The sequence below is a fragment of the Lycium barbarum genome, chromosome 9, assembly GCF_019175385.1.
Source record: "Lycium barbarum isolate Lr01 chromosome 9, ASM1917538v2, whole genome shotgun sequence".
Lineage (NCBI taxonomy): Eukaryota > Viridiplantae > Streptophyta > Magnoliopsida > Solanales > Solanaceae > Lycium > Lycium barbarum.
Genome location: NC_083345.1, coordinates 640,710 through 660,861, shown reverse-complemented (window position 1 = coordinate 660,861; position 20,152 = coordinate 640,710). Strand labels below are relative to the sequence as shown.

The 20,152-nt window shown below is 35.7% G+C and overlaps 3 protein-coding genes across 3 annotated transcripts; 2 read left to right on the top strand and 1 right to left on the bottom strand.

The window, feature by feature from the left end:
• Positions 1–161: 161 nt before the first annotated feature.
• LOC132609970 (probable polygalacturonase At1g80170) lies at positions 162–5,427 on the top strand. Its single transcript, XM_060324199.1, has 9 exons — positions 162–536; positions 1,277–1,405; positions 2,007–2,177; positions 3,213–3,233; positions 3,326–3,533; positions 3,815–3,896; positions 4,456–4,564; positions 4,680–4,796; positions 4,890–5,427. Exons 1-9 carry the CDS (start codon positions 291–293, stop codon positions 5,169–5,171), a joined length of 1,365 nt encoding a protein of 454 aa, XP_060180182.1. The 5' UTR covers positions 162–290; the 3' UTR covers positions 5,172–5,427.
• A 1,226-nt stretch (positions 5,428–6,653) lies between these two features.
• LOC132610018 (eukaryotic translation initiation factor 3 subunit H) lies at positions 6,654–13,315 on the top strand. The gene is made up of 12 exons (XM_060324272.1): positions 6,654–6,811; positions 6,889–6,971; positions 9,071–9,187; positions 9,268–9,371; positions 9,708–9,774; positions 11,033–11,166; positions 11,290–11,338; positions 11,771–11,842; positions 11,931–12,032; positions 12,121–12,188; positions 12,627–12,779; positions 13,020–13,315. Exons 1-12 carry the CDS (start codon positions 6,802–6,804, stop codon positions 13,075–13,077), a joined length of 1,017 nt encoding a protein of 338 aa, XP_060180255.1. The 5' UTR covers positions 6,654–6,801; the 3' UTR covers positions 13,078–13,315.
• A 1,741-nt stretch (positions 13,316–15,056) lies between these two features.
• On the bottom strand, positions 15,057–18,708 carry LOC132608939 (probably inactive leucine-rich repeat receptor-like protein kinase At3g28040). The gene is made up of 2 exons (XM_060322743.1): positions 16,969–18,708; positions 15,057–16,674 (listed from the first exon to the last, which is right to left on the bottom strand). The coding sequence occupies exons 1-2, from the start codon at positions 18,444–18,446 to the stop codon at positions 15,210–15,212; spliced, it is 2,943 nt and encodes a 980-aa protein (XP_060178726.1). The 5' UTR covers positions 18,447–18,708; the 3' UTR covers positions 15,057–15,209.
• Between the last annotated feature and the right edge of the window lie 1,444 nt (positions 18,709–20,152).

Genomic DNA, 20,152 nt, shown 5'->3' with positions numbered 1-20,152 from the left:
CACTTTGACTTATGAATAGCATATTGGATCATGTCTGAGAAGTAAAGCAAAGATCTTAAAACAATGTTTAATCTTACACTTTAAGTACGGATATGTAGAAAAATTGTAACAACGACTAACTTTTATCTACTTTCAAGCCAAGCTATACAACGTAACCCCCCACTAAATCCTCCAATTCTTACCACTAAATACACCTCATGTAAATATTTATACTATGGTTTTCACTTGATTTATCCAAAATCATAGGCAAAGAAACAACAAAACCACAAAACACTAAAAATTAAACCAACATGGCTAAGACAAAGATACTCTTCATTTTGTTTCTTGTTTTTCTATTGGAGTCTCTTGTAAGTGCACATGAGAAGAAGAATATTCTTGAAGAGGAAATTTTGCCAGAGTTTGAAGATTTTGATGACATTTATAATGAAGATGAAGATGAACTATTTGATCTATGGAAACATGGTAGAGGCAATAAAGTTCTTGTGAATGTAGATAGCTTTGGTGCAGCTGGTGATGGAACTTCAGATGACACCAAGGTGAATGATTAATATGTTTTTAGATTTTGCTAAAGGATTTAGATTGTACGATCAAACCTCTCTATAATGGTGCTGCTTGTTCGGATATTCTTTGGCTGCTATAGGAAATGTTGTTATACAAAACATATAATATTAACACAACATTGAAATTGGTTTAAAAAAAAACTTGGATGTTATAGTGAAATGTTGTTATAGAGGAAGACTGTTATAGAGAGGTGTGACAGTATCAATATACTAATATATATATATATATATAGCACACACACATATTTAAGTGTTTGACCGGGCTCACATTTAAGAACGAAAAAAGAAAGAAAAACTTTTGAAACTTATGGTCTAAACTAACCCTTAGAAATTTATGTAGTTGTAAATCATCTCATTAAGAGTAAATGAGAAGTTTAAAGTAAATTGTTTGTAAATATAGAGAAATGTCATTGTCCTTTTAAAAAACTAAAAAGGAAAGAGTGTCACATAAATTGAAAAAGAGATAGTAGTGATTAGTAATTGTAATAATCAAAATTTTCATCTTGAGTATCATTGATTATAATGTTTAGTGTTGCTCGGATCCTTCAAAAAAACCGCCGCACTCTTCTCAAATCCTTCTGAAACATTGAATTTTCAAAAGATTTGACACGATCTTGACATTTTAGAGGATCCGAACAACATAGGTTGCGGTTCGGTAGATGCTAAAGTTGCTTTCTCTATTCTACTTTCTAAATTTGCTACTATTATTCTTTCAGGCTTTTGAAGATGCATGGAAACAAGCTTGTTCAAAACGAAGATCAGTGTTTCTGGTCCCTTCAAGACGCACTTATCTAGTAAATGCAACTAGGTTCAATGGGCCTTGTGACAACGGACTGATCATCCAGGTTATTATTGGATTAATTTCACGTATGATTATTGATTTTTATTTACTATAACGGTAATTAATTTCACAAAATTACATTTTGCCGTACTAAAGCAACTAAACTATGTGAGTAATGCTAAAAAATACAAGTGATCGTAAAAGTTTATTTTGGTAATTTTCACTATTATTTTGTATGTAAAGTGGCATGAATTGTTAAATAAATGAAAATGCACTTATAAATGATCGATTACCTTGTAGGCGTTTAGACATTAAAAAAAACTGTAATTTTTGATATAAAAAAAGTAGTATTTGAAATTGAGTTGAAAAAGAGTATTTGAAGTTGCATTTGGATATGTATTTAACTTGAAAAAAAATTGAAAATTTGTGAGAGGAAATGGTTTTTCACTTGAAAAACTAGTCAAAATCAATTTGAAAAACTCATTTTAGAAATTTTGCAAAAACAATCCGGTGTATAACCAAATAATGTTTTGAATTTCTTTTTCGAGAAACCAGATTTTTTTATGGACAAACAGTTTGTTACTATAGCTTTTACATTTTACCAAACCAGCTAGCTTATACATTATTTTGTCATAAATTGAACATGATATATATTTATTTAACAGGTTGAAGGAACCATAGTAGCACCAAGTGATCCAGACAACTGGGATCCAAAGAGTACAAAAGCTTGGCTTGTGTTCACCAATTTAACAGGAGTTACATTCCAAGGAAATGGAATTATTGATGGAGCAGGCAGCAAATGGTGGGAAGCATCATGCAAGAAAAACAAGTCCAATGTAACATACATAAAATAATGCTAACACCCTATTTTCTTTTACATTTTTGTCGAGGGAGGCAGATCTAGGACGGACTCTACATGTTCAATTGAACTCATTGATTTTTGCTCGACTATGTATACATATAACGTTAAAAAGGGACGACATATGCGTAATAATAATATCACATGGACGGTAAGGACCTACAAATATCTTGGAATCCATGTAGACTTAGTGAAAAATAGGGTATAATAGAAGAAAAAGATATATATATATATATGCGATACTAATTAGTTGAGAATATGTTTTAGTCATGTTGATACGTTTACTTTAGGTTCTAGACTTTTACGTTTACTTTAGGTTCTAGATTTTAGGACACTTTTGGTCATGTTAGAGATCTATATACCAGAAGAAAATTAATTATAGAGAACTTCTAGTACAAATTTTTATTTTTTATTTAAAAAAAAAAATTGCACAATGTATTAGCATGAGATGTTCGGAAACAACCGTCCTACGTTGGTAGGAGTAAGGTCTGCGTACACTCTACCCTCCCTAGACCCCACGTTGTGGGATTTCACTGGGTTGTTGTTATATTAGCATGAGATGAGCTAAAACGGAGCAACATAGTCAGTGAGAATTTATTTACGACCACAACTTGTTTGAAACTGAGACATAGTTGCAGTGGCGGAGCCAGGATTCATATTAAGAGGTGTCAAAAAATATAGAAATGTCGTGACCTAGGTTTGCAACCCTTTAATCGCTACGCTAAGCCTTCAACTTGTGTCAAGGGGTGTCAATACTAGCATACATACCTATAAAACCAAAATTTCACCTATATATGTAATTTTCTGGCGAAGGGGTGTCGCTTGACACCCCTCAAGCCAAGGTGGCTCCGCCCCTGCATAGTTGTTATGTACATATAATAGGATCACACTCATTCAAAACGCAATGACTCTAGGTCCTAGATTCGCCTCTGTTGATGGACAAAATTATTTAACGATGATGTTCTAACTGTGTTTTTTTTTTTTTTTTTTTTTTTTTTTGTGTTGATAACAGCCTTGCAAATCAGCACCAAGAGTAAGGACATTATGTTATAGTCTTTACTCTTTCTTTTATTATTACTCTTAACCTCTTAATAAACTTATGAAAAAATTAACTTCAAATTGCAGGCATTAACCATAGACTCAAGCTCAGGTATAAGGGTGAAGGGCCTTACATTCCAGAATGGCCAACAGATGCATTTTGTCATTTCGCGGTCGGACTCTGTACGCGTAAATGGTGTTAAGGTTTCTTCTCCTGGAGATAGTCCCAATACTGATGGAATCCATATAAGTGAATCAACAAATATTGTACTCCAAGACTGCAAAATTGGGACAGGTTTTTGTGACTCTTCCTCTTCAAAAATGTCTTAGGGTGCGTGTTGGATCCTCCAAAAGTATTGCATCTTTGGAGGATCCCATACTGGTGCCACAGCAATTTTGGAGAGTCCTATGTCTTGATTTTTCTGGCATTTCCTAAAACTGCATCACTACTAGTTATGCAATTTTACAAGTTTCACCGATCTGATTTACCTGCATTGTGTATGGACATACACAAATTTCATGATGTGTCTTATGATTAGAGAATAATTATTGTTAACTTGTTTTTTATATATGTAGGTGATGATTGTGTATCAATTGTCAATGCTAGTTCCAATATCAAGATGAAGAAAATCTACTGTGGTCCTGGCCACGGAATCAGGTATGGTTGTGTTCGCGTATGCATCTATTTTTAAAAATCTCTATAAAGTATGTTCAAAAAATGGTTTACTTTTGACAAGACTATTGTGAAATAGTGTATTCTTATTTTTGAGATTGCGTCTGGGCTATTCATCCTAAGTAGTTTACCGAAAAGGAACTGACTGAAAGACTAATAAGAGAAGACACTCTAACTTACTAAAGGTAAAGGAAAGAGGCCAGGTACATCACCTCTTGATAATAAAAAAAAAAGTGTCAATGTCCTCTTCTCTTGTGTCGAAGTGTAGTGTAGTGTGGTGAGATTTTGCCTCCCGGAAAGAGTGAGAAATTTGGCAAAGAAAACGAAGAATATCTAATAAAAAAGGAGATTACTTCCCTCTCCATACACTTCTACACTGAACTTTAGAGTCAATTAAGAGAAATTAGTAGCTATCTCCCGCACGCTATTCTTTAGGCCCGTCCCATTCGTTTAAGAATATTCATACAGCCTAATATAATTAGGTGAATTATTCTTCTAACCTATGTTCCCTCAATTATTTTGTACATGATTGATCCTTTCGCAGCATTGGGAGCCTTGGCAAGGATGATTCTATCGGCATAGTGAATAGAGTAGTACTGGATACTGCATTCCTCACAGGTACCGCAAATGGCCTTAGAATCAAAACATGGCAGGTAATTATACGTTCTTGTCATAACCTCAGTTTAATTACACACAAAAATTAGTCCCTTGTTCAGATTGCATTTAGATTCAATGTTGAGACTGATGTGAAGTCCTTAATATTCATAGGGAGGAGCAGGCTATGTTCGAGCAGTCCGCTTCCAAAATGTACAAATGGAAGATGTTTCGAACCCAATCATCATCGATCAATTCTATTGCGACTCACAAAAACCTTGCCAAAATCAGGCATGTAACATAATCTCAAGTTAACTGTGTGTGCTTATGTTGTTGAGAAAGGGAAGTATGACAAAATGTGTGTTGTTTATTTTGACATTACAGACATCTGCAGTTGAGATAAGTGGAGTACTTTATCGGAACGTTACTGGAACAACAAAGAGCAAAAAGGCGATGAAATTCGCGTGCAGTGACACCGTGCCTTGCAGCCACATTACTCTGGACAATGTCAACTTAGAGGCTAGAGATGGCACTGCTGAGGTATACTGCAACTCTGCCACGGGCATTATAGCCGGTTACGTTCATCCAGAAGCAGAGTGCCTCAACTCAAATGACAAGAAAATTGAGCAGAAAATTGAAGAATGTAATGTTCATAATGAACTATGATTTTTGCTTCTTTTTTGTCTTCAATCTATAATGTCATTATTGAATCAAATATTTTGATTACAAAACAAAGAGTATAGTAAGTATTCATTTGTGTTATCTCAGATTTTTGAGAATCCTAGCTAAGATATAAGCTAGATAAATATTGTTTTACAAAGGATGCCTTTGAGATTAATCTTTTTATGTAATACCTGTACTTATTGTGATTATGTTCTGTATTCAAGTATATTGATTGAGAAGATATATATAACAGCCTTTTCTGTTTATTGTCATTTTTCTTTGTAGTCAAATTATATTGCAATGAATATGGGATTTCAAATTCATTTCACTTTTAAGATAGCCAGAATTGGCAGTAATTAGCTACCGTTGTGATGCATAATCGATCAGCTAAGTTTTATTTTTTTTTCCTTGTCGAAGTGCACGGATAGTCGATTTTAGAGTCTTTGTTTAAGTAATAGATGCAGTGTATAGTGTATAGAATTTTGTAAGTTTAACCGCTTCAAAACCAACTTCAGGCATTAGTGTCCCCAAATGTTCACAAGTTTTAAAGATGGTCCAATCAAGTGATAAGAGTGCAAATAGCAGACTTCGGAATCAATGTTTAAGCCATGATCTAAATTTATAAAATTTTGCAAGTCTATTCGCTTACAGGCTGAAGTTTAGGTATGCTTGCTTTAAATTTAGGTATATATGGTTGAAGTTTAAATATTTTTGCCTGAACTTACAGGCACATATTGTTGACGTTTAGCCAATTATGCTACGAAATAATAATTTATTATTCGAATTTCAACGATCTAACATATGATTCTACGACCGAATTTACTTCAAATGAGGTCATATTTAAAATATGAGTTTCCAGTATCATAAAGAACTAATCTTAATCATGTGATTGTCAAATTAACAATAAACTTAACCAGTCCATTTGAGACTAATGGTGATTCGCTAATCTTTTCAAGCTTTCCAACCATAACCACTCTATCTAAATTCACTTTTCATACAGAGAGGAGGCGTCACATTATTCTGTTTGTCTGATATTTGCAAAAGTGAATACAAGTTACTCTCTCTGTTTCAATTTAAGTGTCTTATTTTTTGTCCCAAAAAGAGTGTTTCTTTCTATATTTAGTGAATTGACAATTCGAACATCCTACATGACAAGTTTATAACCGCAAGATTCAAAAGTCTCTCTTTATTTCTTAAACTCTGTTTCTTTTTATTTCTTAAACTCTACGGCTAGTTAAACTAAGACACTTAAATGAGAACGGAGGAAGTAAACTCTCTTTTGAATCTTATGGTTTTAAACTTGACATGTAGGATATTTGAATTGTCATTGTCAACATACTAAATATATATATTTTTTGGGACAAATTAAAAAGGAAGTAAGACACTCTTAAATTAGGATTGAGGGAGTCCAAAATTGATTAGAAGTTAAATAAATTTACAAACCGAGTTGAAATGGGTTACACAATCCCAATCCTTGTCCAAGCAGAATTGGGCCGGCCCATTAATAATAACGCCTCTGTCTTATCACAACAAACCCCTCACCAGCAATTAGGGTTTCGGTTTTCAAATATTTCTCTCAAAAATTGACTGATTTTGCTATTCAGTCAATTTTGCGCTTAATTTCTCTTCACTCATGGCAAATCGTACGTACAATACAAAGAGTAATTTGTTTAATATGTGTAGTTTGCAATTAATTAATCCGTTTGAATTTGATTTGCAGCAACAGGGAGGTCGTTTTTGCAAGTGGCAGCTACAGAGGAGGCTACTGCACCTCCACTCAGAGTTGTTCAGATTGAAGGACTTGTATATCTCCTCTTTTTTTTTTTTTTTTTTTTTTTTTTTAATTTTAAATAATGGTGATGTTTGGGTCAGCTTACCGGTGATTCCAGAGGTATCTGGTACCTCCCACTGTGTTAGCGGGTAACTCTGCCCACCAAGGATTGGACAAAAGCGAAAAGATCCCTTAGGGCACGTATTAGTAATACATGGATTAGTTACGAGGAAATCTATGTATTATTTTAGGCAGGGATTAGTTATTTATGTATCAGTTATTTCATCTTATATCCTGCATAAAATGCTACATAAATTCCTTAATAACTTATACATGTATTAGGGTGCGGGTCTCTAAATTGCAAATCAAATACTGTATTAGGTGTGTTGAATTTTATACATAGCAAAAGAATGCTACCAAACATGAATAACTTAGTTTTTTTTTTTTTTTTGGGTGAAGTAAACAAATTTCATTAGAAAAGGCATCAAGTAGATGCAAAGTTACAGAGAGAAACCTAAGCTTCAAACATAGAGCTGCATGAAGGTAGATTGGTGAGCAAAAACCTGTGCAAACAGTCTAAACCTATGCTGCCTTAGAAACTCTGCTAAATAAGGGTCAAGGAGCCAACAAAATCCAAAAAGTTATCAACACTGTTTACAGGAGTATGGAAATGCCAACTAAACAAACTAACTAAGCAGATTCTTTTCAAAGAACTGGTGGGAGTAGATTTTCCAGCTACCAAATGACACCTTAGTGTTTTTGTCTCGGGGAAAAGTCACTTCATTGACCACTAGGTTTCACCCTTAGGTGCACTATCTCTTTTTTTCTTTGTTTGTGTTTATGTATAATTAGCCTGTGAAATCAGAGATAAAGAAGTCGAGAGCTCAATTGAAGCTCAAGAGCTTCCTAGTTGGGTTCAGTGACTATCCCAGAAATCCAACTCCAAAGTAGAAACGAAAGAAGGAAAAAAGAACGGAATGTTCTCTTGCCGCAAAGGGGGTGGCTTGCAGTCCCTTTGAGAAACAAGTTCCGAATTCCAGGATGGAGAACACTAGATGAATTGTTTACATCCGCCTAAGATTTGCTGGGCAGAGTTACGTTGTTTATGCCCTGGCGGGAGGTAGCATGTACCCTGTGCGCTAGCTTGCTCTTACTAATTAACTGAATCAAGCTACCATAACTTCCCACTAATTGCAATAGATAACTATAACTGTGTATTCGCTCTTGTAGTCCCTCCAACTTTTGTCTTTGCTATGCTGACCTTCCTCCTCTTCTTTTCTCCAGATTCTTCTTTTCTAGTTTAGTATGCATCAATATCCTTCCTTAAGCTTACCCTTTGTCCTCAAGGATGACCATTCATCAAGAATAGTTTTGTCTGAACCATGAGTGGTGCAACAATCCTCAATGTCAATTGCTGCCTTACCTTTAACCTTCATGTTCTCCACAAAAGAATGTAGATAATTTCTTTGCAAGGATCAAACAAATTATACCTTGTGCACGCATACATTGCACCCAAATAGTTGGTGGAATGGTAGTCATCCCAAACTCAGGCTCACGGATTTTAATTTGCTGGAACTACTAGGCCGTACTTTTTGTCTAATATCCATGGCTTTTAACAGCATCATTGTGAAAGTTTGTAGCCTAGTAGAAGTTCAGAAGTTTCCCGTGCATGAGACATTCTCCCTTTTACCTAAGTTACTCGGACTCTCCTAAAATGTCGTCGGTTGCGTGTCTGATCCTTACAAAGTAGTGTATTTTTGGAGGATCCGACACAGGTGTGGAAACACTTTCGAAGAGTCCGTGTAACTTAACGGCTTCTACTGATGTTAGGCTTCTGCATGCATCTTCTTCTGTTTGAGAGAGGTGGAGCATCAAATCTTTTCCTTTTTTGATTTAAGTGGACGCTATTTTGGACAAACCACAAGGGATAGTAGGACATGTAAGAAGGGATCAAGAGAATAATATACATGTATATCCTTAATGTTTTATTACAATTTTCCGAAAGATGTGGCGTAGCACAGCGAAAGATGGGTGGGGAAAAAGTGATTTGTTCTCTCTTCTTATAGTATATCTGCTGCATCCATAGCTTCCTTTTCATGTGTACTTTTCTGAAGTAAACTCTGTGCTACAGGTTATTTTGAAAATAATAAAGCATTGCCAGGAGTTTTCACCGGCTTTGGTCACTGGACAACTCCTTGGATTGGATGTTGGGAGTGTTCTTGAAGTCACTAACTGTTTCCCCTTTCCGGTATGGTGAAGTCTGGTCTTTCTTGCTTCTTATTTGTACAAAAAATGTTTTTTTAAATTATTTTAACAAATTTTGCTCAGGTTCGTGAGGAAGATGAGGAGATTGAAGCTGAGGGTGCTAATTATCAGCTTGAAATGATGCGATGCCTGAGGGAGGTTAATGTTGACAACAACACCGTTGGTTGGTAAGAGAGCTTTTTGACTATTAAGACACTATGTATCCTTCTTTCTTATTGAGAATATGTTTGTTTTTGGGCTAGTTCTCTGTAATACTGATTGCTAAGCTTTAATTAATGATGTAACGAGGACTGTTTCTTGCTGTCAGACTTGTTCTCAACGACAATGAATCTATTTGCAGGAAAACATTTTTACTTTATAGTCAGTCTTACGTGTTACACAATATTAAAAAAGACATGAAAAGCTTGATCTATTTCTCCCTATTTTCTATGTTATTGTCATCTTAACTTTTACTTTTTACTAATTTGCTCCTAATATGGATCTCATTGGTGGTTGTTTTCCAGGTATCAATCAACTTTGTTTGGTTCTTATCAGACTGTGGAACTGATAGAGACCTTCATGAATTACCAGGTATCCATCTCCATCTCTCATTGTTGGATTCTGAACTTGTCAGTTTCTGCAGCGACCTAAGATATACTGGACTTATCCTGCAAGTCATTTTCAGTTTAGAAAATGCCATGTTGCGACCGCTTTCCTGCTGGCCCTAGGAAGAAAAGGGAAGAATGAAATTAACAACACTATAAAACCTTTTTCTTGAGATATGCTAAAAGAGCCCAAGACGTTCCAGATTATGTTATCCTTCTAGTTTAAAGTTTAAACACTAAGGCTCTACGCCTGATAGACCAATGTATCATGCAAATTATCGGCAGATTTGCAAGAGTACTGCCCCTGAAGTGCCTTAACCACCCATTTGCAGCTTAAGACTCAAAATCCATTGAGTGATCATACCAACAACATATTTTAGATAAAAGATACTAACTAATAACTTGGTGCTCTGCTGGAAGAGAAAATGAGAAACGGGAATTGTTTGTTTGGCTTTAATGAATTAAGGACCATATAAATATATTTATCTTGAAGGGCTATAACCTGCTTGGTGGGCAAGGATGAGGAAAAGCTCATGGAATTGGACCAAACATATATGCAGAAAAGGAATTAAGCTTGAATGTGAGCCTTGTAAATTTCAGATTCTAACAATCGATCATGTTGGATAGTGAATCTGAAGCGGTAGAAAGTAATCATCCATAATCCAAAATTATAGCTGCTTTATGACCCACTTCAACAGCTGGTGAAGGAGTAAATAATCTTTTTTCAGGATAATGGTGGTGTCTGGGCTTGCTTGCACGGACCTCAACTATAGCTGTATAAATGAATGCTTTTTATTACTAATCTCCTGCTGGTTCCCTAGCAGGGCAAGCCCCAACCGACAAGGATACGGTGTCCCTTTTTAAAAGCAACATGAGAGATGTAACCCTTTTAGGAAGTTGAGGGGACTAAGATGCTGCTCAAAGTCAACTCCTGATCAATTGCTTGAATTAAACATACATGGAAAATATTTTAAAAAATTTTAAAATCAAGTCACAAGTTGGTATTACTTGTTAATTCTTGCTTAAGTTATGTATTATCTTTTGCATGGAAAACATACTAGCAACGTCCTCATTTCTTGATTATTTGAAATATGAAACACTTGGTACTGTAAATTAATAAGTTTTCTTGCTGAGACTTTTTTTTTTCCATAAATGTTGGCTTGATTAGGTTCTATTTTTCTCATTAGTTGCTATTGATGTGAACAATTCTCTGTACTTAGACTCTATGATGTTTGTGATTGCAGGAGAATATAAAACGTTGCGTGTGCATAATCTATGATCCTTCGAGATCCAACCAAGGTGTCTTAGCATTGAAAGCCCTGAAGCTTTCTGACTCTTTCATGGAACTCTACAAGAGCAACAACTTTACTGGAGAGAAGTATGTTTATTCTTGACTTGCTCCTTTTCTACTTTCCATCTCGAGATAGTGGTTATGGACTTATGGTATTAGTTTAAATAAAGGAAACTCATTTTAATTGCTAATATTTGTTCTTTGTTATAGGCTGAGAGAAAAGAATCTTTCATGGGTTGACATATTTGAAGAGATACCAGTATGCTTCTAACCTACCTTATCCTGTTTACTCTGTGGCACTTATGTCATCGTATGTCGATTCTTTTTGTGCTAGATTTTTCGTAAACCGACGTTCTTTGCTTCATAACCTGTTACCGTTTTGCATGTCAGAGACAGTTGTATTGACTTGAAGATAAGTTGTTTTAGATATAGAAACGTAGTTTTATACTTTTATTAGCTTTTTCCCAAGGGAATCCCTTTTTCTCCTTTTCTGTGGTTTTCGACAAATTTCTTCCTCCTACTAAGGTCAGATTTGACACTTGCATTGCTGCCATGCTAATTCTTAGAATTGCATATTGTTTTGAGTAATGCCATGTAGAGATCCTGCCTGCCTGGTGTTAGTTCCTACGTCGGGAAATCGGCAGAAGTCTTCAATTTTATTGTAGAAGTTAATTTCGTATTTTTTTGACAGATAAAAGTTTCAAATTCTGCACTCATTAGTGCCTTTATGACCGAACTGGAACCCGATACACCTGTAACTCAGGTAATGTAACTGAAGTTTGGCAGAATACTGAATATCCATATATGTTGCCAAACTGTAACCCAAATATTTTTTTCCTTCATTGTGTCAGTGTGATTATGAACGCCTACAATTATCAACCAATCCATATTTGGAGAGGAATGTGGAATTTTTGATTGAATGCATGGATGATTTGTCAATGGAACAACAAAAGGTTTGTCATTCTCTTCCTGGGTCAATCTTTCCTTTTCTTTTGTTCACATAGGTGTGATGGTTTACTATGATTAAAACTTTATTTGCAGTTCCAATTCTATTACCGGAATCTTTCTCGTCAACAAGCTCAGCAGCAAGCTTGGCTTCAAAAGAGGAGGTATCTTTTTTATATTGGCATATTAGTAGTTGGTCATTTTTCTAGGACATTTTGAAATGAAGGGTTGCAGCAGTTTTGGGTTATAAAAAAGGGATGCAGCAGTTTCGGGTTATAAAAAAGGGTTACAACAGTTTTGTAAGCTTAGTGGACTGTGGATGATCTAGGCCTCAACAAGAGTGCTCCGGACTAATTTCATAGGCAGCCAAAGGTTAAGGAAGATTTGACACTTGAGAGAATGGCCTTTGCCAATTGCTACAAATTGATAACGGGATTTGTTATTTACATCCTTAGAAGCTTTTAATTTACATTGCAGTCAAGCTTGAATCTCTTGCTTAGCTATGCTCCAGTGAAGTTTGTATGTCATAATTTCTGTAATTGGAGGTCCTTCGTTGTTCACATTTTATTATATCCATTTAATCTGGTCTCTGTTCTTTACAGGGCTGAGAACATGGCACGTAAAGCTGCTGGAGAAGAGCCACTGCCAGAAGAGGATCCCTCAAATCCAGTCTTTAAGCCACTCCCAGAGCCCTCGCGGTTGGATAGCTTTCTCATAACCAATCAAATTGCAAATTACTGCAACCAGATTAATGGGTAAGTTACAGTCTTATTTGCTTACTGTTGGCCGTTATCTTTGAGATTGAAACATGATGGCCGAATGTAAGCTGATCCTTGGCTTATTTCTTTTACTTGTGTTGGTCACTTTTGATACCAGGTGCTTGTCATTTATCAACGCTTTCATTTGTTTTCTGTTCATGTTCTTCCTGGTTTTGTTACCTTTTCCTGTAATTTTTCGTTTCTTCTGACATGAACTTGTTTCTATGGGGATTGCAGAGTTGCGGGACAAAGCTTCAGTAGATTATATCTGATGAAGGCTCTGCACGAGAACTGAGCAAGTTTTGAGTGGGCATTTTGTACCTTAGATTGTGTGTCGTTATTTTCACATACTGAGTTGAGAGAGAAAGAGACCTTTTCTCTGTAGGCGTCTTATTCTTTCTTTAGCTTTTGCTGTTATATTCTTCTACCATTGCCATCAAGTGTAGCCTACAAGCTGAGGAAATTAAATTGAAGACAAATTATCTTATGTTCTTCAGATTCTAGTCGGACATAAATGTGAAGATTTACATCTAGTCTATTAAGAAGGAATAGGTATATCTGTATCGATGATCTTATCGTTTTTTATCAATCGTCTGGAAATGGAGATTGAAAATCTCTCAATACCCACATTGTTGAGTAAAAAAGATCGCTTCTCGTACGATTCAGCTGTTTGTGCGCACTTTTAGAAACGTTCATATCCAGAAGTTTTTGTTGAGACGTTAGGTTGTTTGGCCAAGCTTTTAAAATCTATTTATTTTGGAGAGTGCTTTTCGGAAAAGTGCTTTTGGAGAGCGAGTGACTTTCTTTCTTCAAATCAAATTGCATTAAGATGAATTCTCTCCCATGTCCCATTCAATCAATGCTATTGGGGATTCTCCCTGGGTCCACCAGAGCTCCTGTGAGCAAAGAGGGTGAAAAAGCATCGTCGAAGCAACATAAGCGGGACGGGTGGATTATAGAGCTAGGGTAGGGTAAATTGAAGGCCTTGCGTCGTCGAAACGGCATAAGCAAGACCAGTCAATTATAGAGCTAGGGTAGGAGTAATTCGAAGGGCCATCGGGATTGGGCATGGACGAGCCTCTATTGGGCTAACATTGATGAAAAAGGAAAGCTTTCCTCGTCGCACCATTAACCGATATAGGATTAGATCGGGTGTAGGATTCGAGTCAAATTGACCTTCCCTCTCATCTCAAGGTGAGGCAAGGAATTGTTTCAAATGTTCGTCGTTTAGTTGCTCCTCCGATTCAGAGAGGATTCTGGGGGAAGGGTAGAGCCTCACCTTGCAGTAGAAAGGTGTTCGTTGATGGGACAGGTTCAAACTGGACCGAAGGGACGAGGAAAAAAAGGATCCTCTCTTCTTGTTTGGAGCAGCGGTTTGTGTTTGATTAATCAATTTGAAAAATAATTACATTAATATTTAGAGTTGTGCTTGATCAAGGTTACAATAGTGCTTTCGGGGAAAAACTACTTTTTCCCAATTTTGAAATATAATTTCTGCCACTACTAAAAAACTTAGTAATGCTTTTGGCTTTTGAGAAGTTTGACTGATCTTTGGATCACGATACTCCCTATTGTCACCTACACTAAAGTAGAAATAGGTGGATCGATAGCTGATACCATATATGGTTAGTCCAAAAAATATTGAATTCAATAGTCAGAATGATGTTCATACAAGTCTATAAAAATTATAGTAGTTGGTAGTGACTTGATTTTTTTTAGGAGAACAAGCTTATTCTAATAATTTGTGTGTACTATGTTACCTTTTTCTACTCTTTAATATGTAGTAGGTGGCCAGGGGATTAACTGTATTCAAAATTGTGTAGTCTTGATACCAAGTTATCACGTAGAAAAGACAATGACTTTCCATATTATAGATGCCAAAGTATGGTTACGACACTCAAATCTCAATGTTTTATAGCAAATTAATAATAATAATCAATACTCTGTTAGTGCCATCAGAAGAAAATGAAGGAAAAAGATACTATAAAGAAAGTTTAAACAGAGATTTCACTCAATATGATATAAATTATAAGTGATTTCTGTCAATGCTATGGGCACAAAGGACCACATACAGAAGTAATAACCATCTAATTATAAACTTATATCCACTTTCACTAAAATAGATACCTTTTCTCACTCAAATGCACAGTGTTTCACAAATTTACTTCCAAATTATTGTGGAAAGTTCAGTAAAAACCAATAAATTTCATCTCAAAAAAAAAAAAAAAAAAAAAAAAAAAAAAAAAGAAGGAGAGAACAAACAAGCAAACAGGATTGAAGTCTTGAACCCTCCCATATATTTCATCAAATGACAGAGAAGTACAAAACTCTCTATCAGTATCTAGTCCAAAAACATCAAATTAGGAGGTTAACATAATATATAAGTAATAGGATTTATAAGAAACAAAATGAAGTAGAGCGACATGTTCAGTATGCTTCCATTCTTTGAGGAACAGGAGTCTTAATGACCTGCAAGATTTGAACGACTTCAGCCATTGAAGGCCTACTTGATGGTATTTGAGAAGTGCACACCAAAGCCAACTTCAAAACAGGCAAAACTTCCTCTTCAGGATATGTATCCATATTTGGATCAACACATTCCAACACATTTCCTTGCTCAAGCAAAACTCGCACATGATCATTGAGTATCAGCACATTGTCCTCACCATACTGAACTGGCCTTCTCCCTGTGACAATTTCAAGAATCAACATCCCAAAACCATAAACGTCGCACTTTTCGTTCACCCTTAAATTCTGACATGCCAATTCAGGTGCTACATAGCCTGGTGCACTTTGGAACCTGTTGCTTATCACGTGTTTATCGAGCTTTGTCACGAGCTTTGCCAGCCCAAAATCTGATATTTTCGGGTTGAAGTTCTCATCAAGGAGGATGTTGCTAGGCTTTATGTTGTAGTGCATGATTGCTGGCCTAAAGGCGTGGTGCAAATGTGCTAGTCCCTTAGCTGTCCCGACCGCAATCTTGAATCGAATGGACCAACTTAAACTGTGTAGTTTGTCTTGTAAACTTCCTTGTGGTGCATAATCTGATACTAAAAGCTGAAGTTGAGGAGTCCAGTAATACCCTTTTAAGGATATCAGATTTTGATGCCTTGCTTTTGCTAAAACTCTGACCTCTCTATCAAAGTCCTCAGGATATTGGAGGATCTTTGATGTCACAAGCTTCTTGATTGCTACTATTCTTCCTTCCCCTCCCAATGGAGCCTTGTAAACAGTCCCGAATACACCTTCACCGATTTCAGATGCCTTGTTTAGGATTGATTCAAGACTGTTATTAGTCCAATCGGGGGACGATTTGGTGTCCAACAACATCAGCTTTCCAGTAGCTAGGCTACCTGATTTAGAAGAACTCGAACACATACTTTCCAACGCGTTCTCAACGAATGTCATCCTCTTTCGAACAGAAGCATTTAGTAAGGCTATAACCATCACTCCAACAGCGATCAGAGCTGCAGCAGAGATTGCAACAATGGATGAAACACTGAGGAATCTATGGTGCTTGAAAGTTTTGTTGTTGCTTCTTGAAGTTCCATCGCCTCGGTTTTGACCACCTGTTTGGTTTCCATAAGCATAAGGATCAAGAACCAAAGGCTTTGGCACATGCATTTTGCAAGGTCCTTTCAATAAAGGTGAACAAATCCCTAGATTTCCTTCCAATGAACTCTGGTCTAGATTCTGGAATATACTACTCAACGGAAGGCGTCCAACGAGCTTGTTGTAGGATATATTAACAGCCAGAAGATTTTCCAGTTTTCCAAGTTCTTGTGGTATTTCACCACTCAATTGGTTATATTCTAGCTTCAAAATCTTGAGTTTTTTCAACATTGAAAGGGACCTTGGTATTGAACCACTTAAATTATTATGGGACAAACTCCTGCATTTAAACAAATTTGACATTCAATTCAACAACTATAGGAAAATAAACAGAGCAAAAGTGATACACAAAATGAGGTATGTCCCTTTCTATAGAATTGGTCATCTGAGTTTTGATAAACAAAGTAAAATACAGCCAAACCTCTCCATAACAGCATTGTTTGTCCCGATATTTTCTTGGCTACATATAATGTAACATAACATGAAACATCGGTTCCACAGAAAACACGGTTGTTACCGAGGATGGCTGTTATCCATAGGTCTGACTGTACTATAATGAGATAAATGTACTTACAATAAGTAGAGGGATGAACAATTTCCAATCTCATCAGGAATAGGTCCAGTGAATGAATTTCCATCAAGTTGAAGAATTCCCAAGCTACCAGAATCACATATATCATCAGGAATTGATCCAACTAAAGCACTGTGTCGAAGATCCAACGCCGTTAGATTCGGAAAGTATCCAACTTCAGGAGGCAATCTTGATTGAAAATTGTTCCAAGAAAGATTCAAGTATCTCAACTTGAAGAAAAGTCCAACTTCAGCAGGAATATTCCCAGTAAGATTGTTTCCTGATAGATCAAGAACCTGAAGTGATTCAAACAATTTGCCAGAACCAGAAGGGATTGAACCACTTAGCTCATTTCTTGAAAAATCTGCTTCTTCCAATCCTATACCAAACAGTCCCTTAGGAATGCTACCAGTCAATTTATTACCAGATAAACTCAAGCACTTCAACATGTGCAAATCACCAATTGAATCAGGCAATGTCCCTTGTAAACTATTGCCTGAAAAATCTAAGTATTCCAAGCTGCTCATGTTACTTATCCATTGAGGAAAATCTCCATTTATCAAATTGTTTGATAAACTGAGAAAAGAAAGAGCATTGAGCTTTTGAAGTGACTTTGGAATTTGTCCTGTGAATAGATTATTACTCAAATCTAATCTATTCAAGTGCGGACAAAAGCCAATATCAGCTGATAATTCTCCATTGAAGTGATTTCCTTGTAACAAAAACTCTTTCAACTGATGTAACATTGAAACACCAATTGGTACTAATCCAGAGAGTTCATTATGTGAAAGATCTAATGTTCTAAGCCTTGTCAATCCCCATATTCCCCCAGAAAATCCCGGGTCACCAGAAAAATGGTTTCTTGAAAGATTGAGATGATTCAAACTTGTGCATTTTGAAACTGTTTTAGGAAATGCACCTTCAAGAAAATTCCCGGCCAGGTTCAGATAACGTAGGGAATCAGCACAATTATCAAACATGGTACCAGAGACAGCTCCAGATAACGAATTCTCGGACAGATCAATAAACTGTAAAAAAGAGGTCATACTTGAGAAAGATCCAGGGATATTCCCCGTTAGGCCGTTATGACTAAGGTTGAGATTTTCAAGATTCCTCAGCAAGACTAACTCGGGGCTTATTGCACCAGTAAAGTAGTTGTTTGATAAAGATAATACCTTTAAAGACTGCAACTTCTCGAGCCCCCTACCGATCTTTCCTGATAAACTTAAGCCATTTAAGTTAAGTTCAGTGACTCTACCATTCATTGGATTGCATTTGATGAATGCCCATGCACAAGGAGAGTTATCATCTTCATTCCATGATGAGAGTTTTGTGTAAGGATCAAGAATAGTTGATTTGAAAACAATGAGGCCTAAAACATCATCATTAAGCTGCAGATTAGTATTATCATCAGCTAATAAAGATCCATACAATAAGCCAACATGAAGTATGAGAACTAAAAAAGGACTAAAAGATCCCATTCTATAGAGAAGCAAACAAATGTTTTTTTTTTTGTCAGTTAAAGAAGGGAATGGAAACTGAAAGGGGAAAAGGGTGTGAATTTTAGGAAGTGGAGTACATGTTTCATTAGATGAATGTTGAGTTTGGGATTATTGTTAGATATTCATGTGTACAAGGTGGAACTGTATTCACAAGAGAGATAGAGAAAGAAAGACTAAGACTTGTAGTTTATTTAGTGGCTCTTGTGAGTTTTGTGGTGGTCCTTGTGAGTTAAGAGGGTGATGAGAAAAAGTTTTCTTTCATCTTTCCTTTTTTGGTTTCTAGTCCCCCACAATACATCCATAGCTGGAGTCTTTGTTGTTGCCTTTTTTTTTTTTTTTTGTGTGTGTGTGTGGGCGGGGGGCGGGGAGGGGGGGTTGAGAGTAGGGTAAGGGCTGGGGGGTAAGAGTTTAACTTCTATACGCTGATAGTGTAATTTTTTTTTTTTATATTGTAGATTACCTAAAAGATAGTTATAGATAACTTTCCATCGTACGTCACTAAAAGCTATAAATTAACTACGGATTCGTCACTAATCTGTTGTAGAATAGAATTATCGATAAATTTTTATTATGCAGCGGTAGATGTTGTTCTTATTTCTATTTTTTGTAGTGATTAGTGGAATTAGTAACTAACAAAATAAGGCTTGCAAGATTAAATTATATGTTAGCGTGCATAATCTTTACTCTATCAGATTAAAGTAAGCTGGAACATTGGATTAACGATCCAAAATAAGCTTAATTTGGTAAGTTAGAAAATAAAGCAAATATTTAATCTGCTATAATCTTTAAAATAAACTAATGATATAAACATTACATTTCAACTTTGTTTCATGCTCAAACACTATTTTAACTTACAAATATTCCTTTTCAAGTTCAAATACTATTATTTTATAATCTCAACCAAATCATGTATAAACACCGACTTAAACATCACCATTTTAGAAGTAGTTTTCATATTTGACATTGAATTGATGTCAAACAACCTCACAACAAATTATTGTGGGTGTTGGGATAGATGAAATTTTGCTATCTCGATTTCGAGCCCTGAATGGGAAAAATCCAGAAAAAAAGACTTACTCTTTTAATGAATCCTACATTGATGCAAATTTAGATTAGTCGACCCAGTAAATTTCAAATACTAAAATGGTTATATTAAAAAAGAAAAGAGTCTCACAACAAAATAAAACATAGGAATATAAACATGAAAACACATAAACTCATTGGATGAATGTAATTGGCAAATATTATTTTAAGAAGGTAAAGTTTGAAATGAAAGAGGAAAGATAAATGGAATCTAAGGAGAATGTTGTGGTTGTTTGAACAAAAAAGGCAGCAAACTGTAAAAAATGATGAGACAATCAACAAAATGGTCCAAAAGATAAGTCCATCTGACACATTCCCCCAACAATTCCAAAACCTAGTAGTTTTCACTCATTTTTTAATTGCATTTTAATTATTTTTCTTTTTGCATTTTTTGAATTTTTGGATTATTCTTTAGGGCTTGTCAATCATGTGTCCTTTGTTTCACCATCTATTGCTTTGTCCTTTCATTTTTTCTGTCAATAATTTTCAAATAACTATAAAGAAATCCGAAAACCATTTCCTTTGTAGTGTTTCACTTCCAAGAATTATTGAGTATCATTCACAATTATTACTTTTTGAGTATCATTCACCTTTTACAGCAT